This window comes from Protomyctophum parallelum (genome assembly GCF_964188405.1).
Source record: "Protomyctophum parallelum genome assembly, chromosome: 1".
Lineage (NCBI taxonomy): Eukaryota > Metazoa > Chordata > Actinopteri > Myctophiformes > Myctophidae > Protomyctophum > Protomyctophum parallelum.
Genome location: NC_139697.1, coordinates 80,392,231 through 80,408,594, shown reverse-complemented (window position 1 = coordinate 80,408,594; position 16,364 = coordinate 80,392,231). Strand labels below are relative to the sequence as shown.

The 16,364-nt window shown below is 43.1% G+C and overlaps 1 protein-coding gene across 1 annotated transcript in view; it reads left to right on the top strand.

Moving 5' to 3' along the window:
• Positions 1 to 16,364, top strand: part of LOC310861486 (kin of IRRE-like protein 3) — a 269,242-nt gene that overhangs the window by 225,692 nt on the left and 27,186 nt on the right. Inside the window, exons 7-9 of the mRNA XM_083768947.1 lie at positions 7,293 to 7,441; positions 9,494 to 9,621; positions 11,887 to 12,013. Coding sequence (XP_083625073.1) covers positions 7,293 to 7,441; positions 9,494 to 9,621; positions 11,887 to 12,013 — 404 coding nt within the window. The remainder of the gene's footprint in view (positions 1 to 7,292; positions 7,442 to 9,493; positions 9,622 to 11,886; positions 12,014 to 16,364) is intronic.

Below are 16,364 nucleotides of genomic sequence, written 5' to 3'. Positions count from 1 at the left end.
TCTGTGCTACAGTACTACTCCACTCCACCGGGAAAAAGAGAGACAGCTAGTGTTCCATTACCATTAGACAGCTTCTGTTCAAAGCCACTTTTACACAGTGGTGGAAAAAGTACTCAGTATTACGTTTTTTTATCAATACTGCAATATGAAATACTCTGCTTACAAGTACAAAAGTAAGGACATCCAAATGTACTTAAAGTACCAAACATAAAAGTACTCATTATGCAGAATGTCCCATTTCAAGTTTTAGATTGTAGATCGGCTATTTTCAAAAAAGGCAGAAATGTATACTGCAGGCTGAAGTGGTTGATGTATGTTTTGTAATAATCCAAATCTACAAAGAAACTGTCAAATAATTGTAGTGGAGTAAAAGTGCAATATGGTGGCAGTAGTGGGTTCCTCCTCCTGCTTCCATCTGGTTTCTCTCGGGCTGAGACGATGTACTCCGAACCAGTGCTGATCGGAGCGATAGGCCTATTTGGCCGCTAGAGGCGGGATCATTGTGAGACTGATGACGTATTGAAGCTATATGCCACAGCGCACATGTAAACACAAGTTTACACAACCTAACAGGACTACAACTCGAAATTATTATGGAGATATCAGATTTTTGTCCCGCTGCTTTGGGTTCATCGTTTCTGCTTGAGAGAGACCAGATGCAGGTAGGAGGAGGTAATTAACTTGTGAACTCAATACTGCCGCAATCTGGTGGAGTCAGGTTAGTAGAGTAGAATTAACTGAAAACTGGAAATACTCCAGTAAAGTTGAAAATATATACTTCAAAACTGTACTTAAGTATAGTACCTGAGTAAATGTACTTAGTTACTCTCCACCACTGGACCTGTGCTGGTAGAGCTCTCTGTGTTCTCATTGCTCTCCATGCAGTACATTACTCAGTGTGCCATTGCACTCGGGAATAAGAAAATACCTTTTGATGAATGACTAGTGTTAGGTGTGTTCATTAGAGCTATATCTGAGTTGCTTATACTGTATTTTTGGCCAATGAAATAGTTCTTACCAAAAAGATAACAAAGGGATAGGCAGTTATAACTTATGACCCACCTACCTACAGTTTTGAGTTCTTCCTTTTTTGCAACCTACAGAGTGATTCGTGCCTTACAGTGACATTTAGATTAATGTGGTTTCACTGATTTGATGCCCACTCAGAAACAGTCTGTGGAATCTGCAGGTCCTGTGTCACAGTTACAGACTGTGGATATAGTAATCAATCTCTGTCCATATTTGATTACAAAAAAAAGAAAGAAAGATAAAATATATTGTGGTTGACTAAAATATATTGTGGTTGACTGTGAAAATACTCCAGATGTCTGTCCATTTGTACATTTGTGATCCTTTCTGAATGAATAAGATACCAATTACATTCTTTGAAATTTCTAGTTCAGTCTCACATTGTCTTTAAAGAATAAGAATGCATTGTATAGCTTGTAACTTAAATGGAACAAATAAAACTGCAAAGAGCAACAATACAAAAATGAATGATTAATAAATCATTCTGAACTTCATGGATTAATGGAAGCCAGTTTAAAAGCAAACAGCGCATACTCTGTTGCCGAGATGAGGCTGCAAAGTATGATTAGTGTCTTTTGGTATTTATGTAATGGTGTTCATTGCAATAACTTCTGCCATTACAGCGAGACATGTTGCTGCTTCGCTCCGCCGTGCTACTTATCCTGAACTTAGGGAACCGTAACAAATCACAGAGGAAATGTAATGGAATAAAAAGATGCATTACTAAGAACACCTACTGCAGATTAAAATCCTCACATCGATGTATCAAAATGTTCTTACTTGTACTGTAAAGTTATGGTTGCAACTACAGCATTAATACGACAATAACACCGGGACAAGGACATTCAAAAAAAAAACGCTATGAAGGTCACCTTTCTTTGGCTCAACAAAGTCATTAGTGTTAAGTTTTTGTTTTGTTAAAAAGTTATTCTATTGAATATCTTAAATACAATGAGATTGAGCTATAACAGTTTGTTTCTCTATGTGTCCAGTCTGAGGGAAGTTGCCTAGCATTGCTCACCGTGATAGGGGCTGAATTCAGTCGCTGCCAGGGACTCTTGTTTTGTCTGTCAGACCGATCCCAGATCAGATATCGGAAATAAACGCTGTATGGCTTGGGTGTCAGCTAACCAAATAACATAACCTTCAACAACATTCCCAAACACATGTAGCCTGCTGCCTGTCTACCAGTGCTCAAACGAGCATGACAGCACAAAATCAAAATATTACAGTCTTACAGTTAGAGCAGAGCAGGGCAGAGACCCATAAGTGGCTAGTGACTACTGACTAGCACTTTGCATGGGACATTTGCGGCAGTAGTAGCAGCTAAATCTGTTTTTTTTTTCTTTTCTATCTAATATCTAAGTACAATGGGATTGAGCTATTTAAGTTTTGTCTCTCTGTGTTCAGCCTGAGAAAAGCTATAACAGGAACTGACCAACTCCAAGATAGAAACAGAAAGCTTGATATGTTGAGAGAGAAATGGCCCCCAATATGAATTACTTTACTTACTTTTGCTCTTCGCCCCCAATGGGGCTTAAGGCATCGATAATGTTCCTCCACCTATCACGGTCTTTGGCAACCAGTTGCGCCGTGCCCCATGAGAGACCCATCTCCAGCAGTTCAGCCTCTACTGTTCTGCGCCAGGTGATCTTAGGTCGGCCTCGTTTCCTTTTCCCTGGGGGTGTCCATCTGAGGGCCACTTTGGGGATCCACTCTGGGGGCGCGCGCAACATGGTAGAGGGCCATGCCTCAGGGTGGCCAAAGGGTGGCGCTATAGCACTCAATTGAAAATGCAAACTTTGAACGCGCATAGCTCATGAAACATTTGACCGTCGGCAATTTAACTTCGATACACATATGCGTCTCCTAATGCCGAACAACTTGCATAATCTGACTTTTGACCTCTGATCTTTAAATCACCCGCCATTTTGAATTATATGAAAAACAGATTTGTATTTTAGTTAGGTTTCCAAACCAACTGGTGATACCATACCTTAGAATTGACTATACTAGCTCTATAGAAGATCAGCATTATGTTTCTACTTACACCAAAGAGTCTGAGCCTACGGAGAAAATGAAGGCGTTGGTGTACTTTTGCACACATACTTGTCACATGGGAGTGCCAACTTATATATCACAATCCATGTGCACTCCTAGATATTTATAGGAGGTGACCCAATGAACCATTGTACTTTGGCACTCTATTGTACTAATCTATGGACAACATTTACATGGTGATAATTAACGGCATTAACAGATACATCAGCAACAGCTATGTAACATACTTGACACCTAGCAAGCAGCATATATACACCCATCTTAATAATGTCCTATATATAGTCGCTGTATTACAGATTACTTTGTGCAAACTTCGGCATATTACAGCGTCACACAAAAGTAGCAAAAATTGCTGAAATACTATTTTGCCTATTTTGGGAAACAGAAAAATGATGTGAAAGTGGTTAAGCTTGTCCGTGGCTTTTATGTCAAACCAATGAAAAGTGTTAACAAGTGCTAGTGACTAAGTAGAAAATATATTGGATCCATTTGAACACAGGTTATTTCCCCCCTCATTTTTGGAATAGTGGACCTACAAGGTTTCCCACCTGTCGGCGACAATACATGAACAAGAATCTTAACTGTGTCATTAGTATATACTGTAATTCTTGCCGATCGTTGTGGTGTGGTGCCTGCTCCAGAAATAGGCATATCAGATACTGTACCTATCAGGCTGTCATCACCGAGCACAAGGAATCATGATACACAGCTCAGCTCATTAGAATTAGTTCAGTGGCCTTCAATGGAGACGTGTTCCTGTGCTGTCAAACCTTAGCAAATCACAGTATGAAACTGTAGCAATGTAGGTAAGAATGTATGTACGTATGTTTTGGGTGAACTTCCCCCTTTAAATATAGAATCGCTGCTGTCGGGTGGAGACCTTTGTCTGTCCAAAACCGTTCCTTTTTTTTTTTTTTTTTTTTAACATTTTAAACTAGGGGAGGGGCTACTACGGGTAGCTCACGACACGATAACTGTGGCGATATGTGGCCCTCAATAACGATAATATCACGATACACGATATCTGTGATACTGAATGTATTGCAAGAAATGTTATCACGATAATCTGAAGAAGAAAACAAATACCCATAAAAGGCAAAACATGTTATTAGATTTTTGTGCATAACGAATTGGCCTAGTACTGTAACACTGACTGTACACCCCTATATCTCAATAGCGCCACCACAGACAGACAGGCGGCATGAAGTACTGCACTCATTGGCAACCGAAATAATCTTCCGGGGAAGAAAAAGAAGATCCAAGGTTGTTTTGGGCCCTAAAGACTCCCTCTTGAAAACATGACAAAACAAAACAACCATGCAGGCTAGCATCCACCAGCAGGCTAAAACAAAAAAGGCCAAACCTGAGTTTATGTCTGAGTCAGTCTGACTGAGTTTATGTCTGAGTCAGTCTGACTGAGTTCGTCTGACTGAGTTTATGTCTGAATGACATTTTTTATTCTGTTACAAGAATCTTTGTATTATTTCAACGGTCAGAGACCCGCATGGCTCTTCCTCTAATGACAGATTTGAGTTCATTCAATTATAAAAGTACGATGACAGACTGTCATTACTTGGAGCTCAGCTAACCAAAATAATCTTAAATGACTTTTCCCAATGAGCTCATTGTTCATGGCGTTGTGGAAGTGGCTGCTCCAGAAATAGCAGAAATGGATACCTTGAGCAGGCTGTCAGCATCAAGGAGCATATGAGGAATCCGATGTAAAGTTCATTACAGTTAGATCAGAATCAGGCCGCGGTTCTTTTAAGAGAAATGCACGCGTCGACTCGTGTGTCACGTTCTGTTTTCGTCTCACCACAGAAGGCTAGCATATAATTTTGTCACGGTCGGGCTACGTGAGAGAAAAAAATGTCTTCCATTGTCTTCCAAATACTGTAATTATAATTTAGTCACAAGCTCTTTGGAAAACTTTAATTGGTTAAATATTTTGCCAGTTTTATGTGACACATTCATTTAAGAAAAAAGATTCCAAGTGTACAAGGTTTCCGTGTGACAGCGAGGATATTATGTTGACATGGGTGGAGGAGAAGAATCGATGTCAAGTTACGATAACTGGACATCTGTGAACATTACTGACAGCGATATAATATGTCAGTCTTGCTGAGAATAGTCAGTCTCAAATTCCGCAGCAGGAACCAGAAACAGATAGGATAACTAGAGAGACATCTGGCCATGAAGCAATTGATTTTGGAGTTGATATGGGCTTGGCTTTCATCATGAACGAGCTAGGTCCATGTTGCTCACACACTACTGCATGATGTATTGGGCAGCCAAAATAAACAACCTTTTTTAATTTATTTATTTAAAAAAACTATTGAGATGTAATCTCTGTGTTATTCAAGTCCTCATTGTTTTGTCTGATTCGTTGCCTATTTTGCTATTGTTTTAAGCACAGTGGTTCTCAAAGACCATCATGTCAAGTGCCCGGACCCAACTTTGAGAATCATTGCATAGGAATATTGCAGAGAAATAAAACTGGTCTCAATGCCCCCTCCTCCCCCCTCCCCCCGTAAGATGCACGACAAAGGCTTCAAGGTAATCGGACCTGTCTTGAAGGTACCAAGAGATGTTGTGTCAGAGCGGCGGGGACTCCCGAGTCCCGACACGTCTCCAATCAAACAAGTTCAAACGTCCATGCGGTGCCCTTTGAAGACGGTGGATGACAAACACTATAGTCTGACAACATGGTCACCTCCGTTTCTGAAACAAGAACGTGTCAGGGCGACTCCGCCGTATGCGCCGTGTCAGACGAGACGGTGTAGTGTGATGGAGAGCGGCACACCATACGTGGGTGGTTTCCGACTATGAGAGTCCTCCCCTGAGAAGTTTCTGATCAGGGTTTGAAGAGATACGCCAGGGAGCCTTCAGATGACTGCCTCACATGATCCCTGCTTCATGCTGGATGTGTGCGATATGATGACAGTGAAAGCAATGCTAATAGCCAAACATGCAACATTTCCGTGCATGCTGATGGCCTTGTCAAGTAGCTTAGATGTAGGAGACGTCTTTCTCCTTCAATCGTGACCCAGATTTCATCCCACTTGATCAAGCTTTCTTCTTCTGAATGGTAGCATCATGTCATGTGTGTGCATTGGAACACGCAGATGATCTTGTCCCTTACACTTGAGCAAAAGCCTCTTGCTTTTTCCAGTACTGCCATACAGGCATACATGCAGGCACTGCCTATTCATGCCCCTGTTGAACACGTTTCCTTAAATAATTTAAGGTGGAGGTGGTTGACAGAAGCGTGGTTGACAAAGCCGTTGAGGAATTCATAACAAGCTGCCATGGCAAGGAGACACATTTACATGTGATTCAGTTCAGCAGGAACACCTTGCACCAACATGTTTCTTTATTGTTACTGCTCAACTAAAACATGCATGCATGTCTTTACTCTAGTTTAGTCTATACTTCGTTAACCCGCATTTAACTACTTTAATGTCCACTTTAACCTGAGGCCGATTCTAAAAATGTCTTGACCCCGGTCTCAAAATATTCCACTATATTACAATATAGTGGACTAAAATTAGACTAACACTAAAAGATTTCAGATGACTCAAACTAACTGGAATTTTATTCAAAGGACTTTGAAACTAAATCAAACTTTGCTGTCAAAATCAGCACTGAACCAAGTCTCCTGCAGGAGGTGCGTGTGAAGCCTGTGCAGGAGGGCACCTCTCCAGACGTAATAAACAGACGGTGATTTTCACTCAGCTCAATATTATGCAGAATATATGTATATACAGTATACTGTTTACTGCACTGTACGAGCTAGGAAGAGCTGCCTCGACTCTCACAAGCTCTTCCAAATGTGTTAATTACATTGATTCTTTATCACTAAATGCAAATCCTGTCAATTAAAATACCTAGAGTAGACCCTAGAAGACTACGCTAGACTGAAACATATTTGTTGTTATTCTATTTCCATTTAATGTCAAGAGAAACTGAAGAACTGTGAATAATGCAGCACATCCTTGACTTGTGTTGGCACTTGGCTGTATAACGCACGTGTCCCTGTGCAAAAAAAAGGGGGGGGGGTGAGGGGGGGCTGCTGGTGAATTTGTTTAACCCAGGTGTGTGTGTGTGTGTGTGTGTGTGTGTGTGTGTGTGTGTGTGTGTGTGTGTGTGTGTGTGTGTGTGTGTGTGTGTGTGTGTGTGTGTGATCATGTGACCCATTTCAGGTGGGCCAAGGGGGGCAGTGTGATCCCAGAGGTGTCGGGGGACACGTACGAGGCTGTGGTGGACCATTCCTTCTTCACGGAGCCCGTGTCCTGTGAAGTCAACAACGCACTGGGAAACACCAACATCAGCAGGAACGTGGACGTTTACTGTGAGTTTGACTCATTCAGACAGACAACCCCATGCAGGTACCAGCCTGGTTGCTCTCATTCTTAACAATTCCCTTTTTTGAGGGGTGCTAGCCCTTCCTATGCACCGACTTGTGTGTGACATGTCTGTAGCCATAGACATAGAAAGGTGCAGCTGCAAATGAGGCTTCGGCGAAAAAATCTGATCTACAAGCTTGTGAGCTTGTAGATCAGAGATATGCTTCAGAGTGCTCTGGTGTTGACATCATAGAGTACTCAGTCTCTGACATCGGTTCCTTTAACGGTCAGAGGAGGGCAACTTTCCTGTCAGAAATTGCTAAAATTGCTAAAACGAAAGAAAGCAGCAAATGGAAAATAAATGAACACTCATCTTTTACCTTCTCAACAACCTCAAACATGAACCTTGGTTGAAAAGTTGTCCTTTAACTAACGTTTACATTTTCATCTTTTAAATTTCATTCTGGCCATCCCATGTATAAACACAATTATTAGCATGTTTTTTGTGAGGGTACCTACCCTATAGGTAGGGGATATTATATAGGGAGAACATGCAAACTCCACATAGAAAGTTGGGGGCAGGGAGTGCAGGCAAGGGAAGGAAAGAAATGAAGAAATAAAAAGGAGACGACAAGGTATCTACATATTTGCACATCAAGAACCACACCATTGAGAATGTTTTTTTATTAGAACATAAATAAAGGATGGATGAGGGGAGGGTTGCTGACCCAGTCTTTGGCGTGGAGGTTTGCATCGTCAGCATGTAACCGCATTCGTGGACGGAGAGACCACCCGGCAGGAACCTGAGAAGAGGAATGGAGAGATGAGGTAGAGACAGAGAAAGAGTGAGAGATAGAGGAGGGGGGGGGGGGTCGAGAGAGAGAGAGATAGAGGGGGGGGGGGGGGGGTAGAGAGGGAGGGGGAGGTAGAGAGGGAGAGAGAGAGGAGGAACCAAGGGAGGGAGAGACTGATAGATGATTGGTGTGTTGGGCGGAGTAAAGGTGTGGTTCTCCGCCTCCTGAACATCTGTTGTCCCAACTCGATATAAACCATTCAATCTCTCTAGTGTCAGCATTCGTGAAATACATTTCAGTCAAGACAACTCAAAAATAACAAATATAAACTCAGCAATATATTTAGTGTGGTTTCATGGCGATGAATTGGATCTGCTTTTAGGTACTCTGAGAAAGCACAGTAGGCTATACAGTACATCTCCCTACCAATAGGGACTCACCCTAATCACTTGCTTTTCCATCTGCACAGTACATCATTTTATTGAGGATCTAATAAGCGGCAGCTTTCTCGGAGGTATCACAAGATTTGGTTGCCAGACAGGAAACAGTGGACAGTCTTGCGATACTTGGAACGCTCAGAAACATACTTTGTACTCTTTAGATGGCTCTATAAAGTTATACAGTGTACACATCGAAAAGCAACACAGCAGAAAACATGTGTAATATGTCTTCTTTAATTTTCCTCAGCCCAGTATTTTATAAATTGTCTCAATCGTTCAGAAATAGTGTTTGTTCATAAGCTGTCCAGCCGGCTCTCATCTTTCACCGAACTTCCGGTGGGAGTTCAACACCTCAGTGCGAAAATGACGTCTGTGTCCTTATGTTCTTTATTATATAACTTGACTAAACTTGCTCTGGCAAGTTCAGTACCCCCAGTTCCCAAACTGGGGGGCCATTGTGAGCTTGTAGTTTGGCCATTTTCACAATATTTATCGGTGGAACCGAGTCAAAACTAAATGTGATGCCATGTGCTTATCAAGGTGGGGGGTCCCCAGTTCAAATAATTATGATTATTTTGGGGGGTTGTGAGTTACCTGAAAAGTTTGGGAACCTTTAATTTGCTCTACACTTGGAGGTAATGGAATGACATGGGCCATATCACAGGACAATACGTTTCTTGATGTGTTTGGTGTGTGTGTTGAACCAGTTGGGCCCGTGCAGCATGGCAGCAGAAACTCACTATCTGTTGGTTTGTGTGTTGAACCAGTTGGGCCCAGGATGGCAGCAGAGCCTCACTATCTGTTGGTTTGTGTGTTTGCCCAGTTGGGCCCAGGATGGCAGCAGAGCCTCACTCCCTGCAGGTGGACCAGGGTTCTGATGCTGTGTTCAACTGTGCCTGGACAGGAAACCCCTCCCTGACCATCGTGTGGATGAAGCGCGGTTCAGGAGTGGTACGTATATCATTGACACATGCTTCTTTATGAGATGTGCTGTATTTAGCTACGTCAACCCCCGCATCCGTATTCTGGATCTACAAGCTCACAACGCATCACATTGTGGCAGGTTGTGAGCTTGCAGATTGTGTGTATTTTATTGTATTTTTTAAGATTGTTTTTGTGTCTTTTTTGCCTTTATTGATAGTATCAAGTGAAGATGGACAGGAAAGAGGGAGAGAGAGAAGGAGAGAGACATGCAGCAAAGGTTGTCATGAATGGGACTCGAACACGCTGTCAGGCCAAAGCCTATTATGTGGCATGCGCCTGGACCGCTTGGCCAGCGGGCGCCCCATAGATTGTGTATTTTCAGCAAAGAAATGTAAAAAAACAGAAAGGTCTTGGAGCCCTGAGGGACACCAAGTATAGGGTTTAAGTGGTTAACTTTTTCTGTGCCGCCAGGTGGCAGCATAAGCACACCTAAGGAACGCCACCCGTCTACTCTAACTCTACGATCCTTGTTTCCTTTCCGGGTTATTCAGGAAGGTGGGGGCTTTTGTTATGAGCACAGTATCAGTCGCATTAGCTAGGACACCTTAGCTATCATTACAACCAGTTACATGTGCTCAGCGATGCGGTACAAACAAATTATTTACAATCGTCGGGTGCGCGGCGGCTCACCAAGGACAGGGCTCGAAACTTTTGAGATGCAGCACTTTGAAAATCCTGTTATAATGGAGGCTCAATGGAGCTGGATTTAAAGACCCCATAGCTGGTGAGGACGGAGGCTCTCCATACTAACCGTAGCAATGCTAAAAGGTAAACTGACGGTCACTGCTTTCAGTATACGGTTGTCTATGAACATATACGCGTAGTTAGCACCAGTAGGTACCGATAGCCTGGCTACCTTTATAAACGTAGAATCGTAGATAGCAGCGAAAAAGTTACAAAAAGTGACATTCTGAGATGCCTTTAGCTTACTTCAGTATTTCGGTTTCAATTGAGGGTATGCGTGGGACATCATCATTAGGGCTGACCTTCGATTACGTTTTTGATGATCGACGCTTCGATATAAATTGGTTTCGATCTTCGAAACCCAACGGGGGGGGGGGGGGGGGGGGGTGTGATGCGAGGTGCGCACCTTAAACAATAGCTTAATACTTAAAACGATAAGCATTGAAGCAACAAGTGTTGCAGCCTTCATGAAAGCAGTGACGCACAAATAATTAGGCTTAATAAAACACCCGAACGTAACAAGTGAACTGTCTGACGCAGGCATTACCTCTCATAATAAAATATATATAGCCTATAATCAAAGCTTCTCTTCCGATTGAAACTCAGATGTGAATACACCAAAAAAAGCACCAGTCCTGGAGCTCCAGGCGCGCTAATTTGCGCCGCGGTCTACGCCACTCTCAGACCCTTCCGACGAGGCTCTTTCTTGGGGTAGAAAAGTGTGGATGACCGCGGCTCAAATTAGCGCGCCTGGAGCCCAGGAGGTCAGGGGCTGTTTTTCGCCCAACTTGGGCCATCCCGTATGTGATACGCCAATTTCTTGTCACATAGTTGACACTGTACACCACTTGTTCTTTGTTCTCCTTGCATATTCTAAAATGCAACCACACTTTAGATTTATTTTGTGGCGGCATGAGTGCAGGCTGCTGTGTGTGTGTGTTGACTTCCTTGTTGTTACCACGAGTAGTGAGGGGGAGAGGGGAGGAGGCGTTGCGGTGCTGCGAGGCGCGAGCATGGCTCGCGGACCAAATGGGGCCGTCTCGCGGACCAAAAGCGTCCGCTTTTTTTTTAATGACTATTCGATTCAAAATTTAAAAATCGATTCCCGTGCGTATCGATTGAACATCGATTAATCGATTTTTTTGGGTCAGCCCTAATCATCATCATACCCGGAAGGCGGAAGTTATGCGGGAACGCATACTGAGTGGCAAAAAACCTACTTTCTGGCCTTGACAGCCATACATCCAAACAGAAAAGTCCTATATCTGATCGCATGAAACGACGTTAAACTCACTTTGCCACTCACTTTATGCATGTGCATACCCTCTATACTTCACTCCACTACCATACAGATTGTTTAAAATGTTTTATCCATTCAAATACGTTCTGCATTGGACCTTTAATTTCCTATGAAGGGATTCATTACTGCAAATGACCATCATGTCCTGTCCTTCTCATCATAGTGCTTATTGCATCCAGGTGCGATAAAGACCGCTCTCTCACACACGGAACCTGAGCCATTCTTTATATGACCTTTCAACCACACAGGCGCTTAGCAACAAGAACACGCTGACATTGAGAGCGGTGAAGCCGGAGGATGCTGGGAAGTACGTGTGCCGGGCCGTGGTCCCAAGAGTGGGCGCTGCGGAGAAGGAGGTGTCTCTCACGGTGAATGGTAAGTATATATATATACGCCGTTAGATCCACTGACGAATGTGTGCACGTTATCAGGATGAAGCCTGATTTATATCCATGTTGTAATGAAGGCTGCGATGCGTGCTGGAAATATGCCGATCTCGATCTGCAAGCCGTGGGTGTGCCGCGTTGCAGGGTTGCTTGTAGCTGTGCTATTTTCAGAATTAAGCAGTAAAGCTGCATGAGTAAGAAGCATTTAAGTCTCTATTACAAATTTGCGGGTGAATTTAGTAAATTCCCCATTATTCCAAATTCACTTATAAATGTGATTCACTATTTATATGTTTCCTTGTTTTTGAGTGGTGGCACACCGTCTCCAATGCTTAACTTAACTGTCCATAGGGCCTGAGTACCGATGTGTGTCTGTCCGTATGTCTGTTTGAGTAGTGATGTGTGTCTGTCAGTATGTCTGTTTGAGTAGTGATGTGTGTCTATCCGTAAGTCTGTTTGAGTACCGATGTGTGTCTGTCCGTAAGTCTGTTTGAGTAGTGATGTGTGTCTGTCAGTATGTATGTTTGAGTAGTGATGTGTGTCTGTCCCTATGTCTGTTTGAGTAGTGATGTGTGTCTGTCCGTATGTATGTTTGAGTAGTGATGTGTGTCTGTCCGTATGTCTGTTTGAGTAGTGATGTGTGTCTGTCCGTATGTCTGTTTGAGTAGTGATGTGTGTCTATCCGTAAGTCTGTTTGAGTACCGATGTGTGTCTGTCCGTAAGTCTGTTTGAGTAGTGATGTGTGTCTGTCCGTAAGTCTGTTTGAGTAGTGATGTGTGTCTGTCAGTATGTATGTTTGAGTAGTGATGTGTGTCTGTCCCTATGTCTGTTTGAGTACCGATGTGTGTCTGTCCATAAGTCTGTTTGAGTAGTGATGTGTGTCTGTCCGTATGTATGTTTGAGTAGTGATGTGTCTGTCCGTAAGTCTGTTTGAGTAGTGATGTGTGTCTGTCCGTATGTCTGTTTGAGTAGTGATGTGTGTCTGTCCATATGTCTGTTTGAGTAGTGATGTGTGTCTGTCTGTATGTCTGTTTGAGTAGTGATGTGTGTCTGTCCATATGTCTGTTTGAGTAGTGATGTGTGTCTGTCCATATGTCTGTTTGAGTAGTGATGTGTGTCTGTCCGTATGTCTATTTGAGTAGTGATGTGTGTCTGTCCATATGTCTGTTTGAGTAGTGATGTGTGTCTGTCCATATGTCTGTTTGAGTAGTGATGTGTGTCTGTCCGTATGTCTATTTGAGTACGGACCTGTTGTAGTACGCCCTTTGACCCCTGCATGCAGCATGCTGATTGGGGTCAGGAAGGGTCATTACAATACAACCCTCAGGAACGGCCAGTAATGATATACTGTATTGATGCACTCAAACCCTCTTCTGATGTACTCTATGATGTACACTGTTTACATTCTGTCCCCAACAAAGAGTTCCACAGCTTTGCTTTGCATCAATCATAAGGATGACAGAAAAAAGGCAGCTGACAGGCTGGAAAGCGTTTACTGTGTTTGTTGTTATTTCTCACTGCCTTTCTCACTTTTTAAACGTGTCTGGTGGTCTGTCCGATCCGCCACCCTCCACCCCCCAGCAAAATGCACTATACTGTACCATTCCACAGAACCACAGGCCAGCTGCCTTAGCCATAATAAAAGTGCCTTTGCCTGGGCAAACTGTTCTGTCGCTGGAAAAAACAGGATAAAAGGTTAAGAAAGCATTATTACATGAATTTGTATGGGAAACATTCTCCATTTCTGAGCCCTGTGATTTCTGGTCACAGTTAATTTAAGCCTTTTTTGAAAGAATCAATACATATAAAGACACATGGACAGACTCCGCAAGGTCAGCTAGATCGTCAGCATATTACTTGGCTCCTTTGTGATTTTCTAAAGGCATAAAAGCTTTGGGTACACATGGGTGACTTCAATTCACTGTCAAATCATATGCGGGATGGGTCGTTTATATCGAATTTCTTAGTAAAATCTTGTACGTATTCTGATAGATTTGCATAATACATTTGATGAATTGCCAACTCCAAATGACTTCAAAACCCGTTGAACATGTTAGATTTATTTCACACTGAGGAATGGCTCCTCTTGGAAATGTCCCACCTCAGGTATGAACCTCAGGTATGCACATTCACAAGCAAGTTGCAACACTACAGGTCTAAACTAACCCATTTTAAATGCATAAATTGCTGATCTACTAGTTATGTACATATTATCTTACAATAAATGAACCACGTCTCTGTGTGTACACAATCGTACGTCTGTCCACATAATAATAATAATCTTTATTGTCCCGAAGGATATTCGTCATTCACAGTCTGTTCAAACATCAAAAACAACACATGGCACATAACACCAAGACAATACAAAAAAAACATGAGGTCCCCACAGTATACAGAACCATCCTATCGGCGGGGCAGTTTGTTTATTGCCGCGATGGCTGAGGGAACAAAACTCCTACTAAAACTGACCTTTTCTCATGACAATTAAGGATAATAATAATAATAATGGATTTTATTTATAACGCACTTTATATTCAACAGAATCTCAAAGTGCTACAGCAAATGAATAAAAGAATAAAAGGTTCTGTATCTTTGTCCAGATGCATGAGGTTAAAGAAGCGATACAGAGGATGATCAGTGTCATTTGATATCCAAAGTGCTAGCCGTGTGATGGCCTTATTGTTCATAATCATGCAGAAAGTGTGGGTGTAGAAGTCTGATGATCTTGGAAGCAATACGGGAAATACTGAAAAGTTTGTTACTGTTAAGCATGGACAGTATGGTGTAGAAACATGCAGAACAGTACAACAAACATACCTCGAGAACCGTTCACCCCAGCGACTTCAAATTTGACACACGCATCTCACACCACCACCACAGGGAGTGCAGTGCATGGTGTCGAGTCGGTCAGATACACGGTTGTCCAGATCCACCACAAAAGGCACTGGTCAGGCTCTGCCAGTGGACTAATGCTCACCTGTATAATTCCCAGCCTCTGCCTCAGTCACTTAATTGCCATGGCAACCCCACACCTGCCATTTGATTACTTAACCAGTCCACTTTTCACAGTCAGTTTGCACTCCTCAGACACATGCAGGCAGACAGACAGATAAAGAGATCTCCATAAATGGAGACAAAAGGGACACAGACAGACGGTTAAAATGGGTGCTATACTGTATTGTGGGTTCCCAACTTGCATCGTTCCCAAGTAAGCCGGTGGCTGACGGGCACATGCCTAGTAACCTCCTCCTAGTGCCCCTCTCCGGTCCTCACGGGTCATCAAGGTTGCCATGCATGAGGTTTAGAAAAACCCTTAAAATCATCTCTGCACGCTGCAGTAAAGCGAGAGGCAGTATTGAACTCTCTGAGACGATTAGAGGAGTGTCTGAGTGAGTACATGGAAAGAACAAAGCAATTCACCGAGCAGGAATGCGACAACTTTTCCTTACGATAAATATTAAATAGTAAATGAGAACGCCAGCGGGGGCAGGGCTACCACCTCTCAAGAGTGTGCTAAAAGAATCAGATCGTCTCCACTACAATAAGTAATGCAGGGTTATTATGCCGTGCACTCCAAGGGGCACTAGAGCTGCCGCCACAAATTTAGTTATTACCATCCAGGCTAGCCTCGGTACCAGGCTTTCATTTTTGTTGGTGCAAAAATTGAAAGCCTGGAGGAACGCATTGGCCGCTGGTCTAAAAGTGGGAGTCAACCCTTCCGGGTGGGCGTCGCTCCAAATGATGTGACGTAGCGCTGCACTAGGGGGGAGAGGAGGGGCCGGGGGTGACGGACAGATCGATGAGATCCAATCCAAGCGTGCGCAAATCTGAGCCGCAACCCGCCCCTCTAGACCAGAAACCTAACACGTTAGCTCAGGCTACCCTCCAGGCTAGACTTTTGGGTATTCCTATGCTGTGCCATGGGAGGTGAATGAAATAGTTTTCATGAATGTTGTAACATCTGCGGTTGTAAACCGAGGTGCTGAATAGCCTACCTGGCTGTTAATTCTGAGGAGGCTGCACAGTGCTTCTAAACACCTTTTCTGCATTCCAATATGCAGTACTGTCGCGATAGCGCGCCAATTTTTCACCAAAAACTTTCACTGCTAAAAGTTAGAACGAGTTCTTTCACCTTATTTATACACAGCTCACGTATGGCTGAAGGCCCGTAGGAACAAAACAAGGAGGGAGTGTCAGCATATAGCTCCATTCTAATAATATTAGAATGGAGCTATACTCTGAAACTCCCTAAAAACCCAGCAGTCCGACACACTCGCACGTTATGTGCAACAGACTCGCATTTTATGCGAGCCTGTGGTACTGCCAGGTTTTTAGCATGT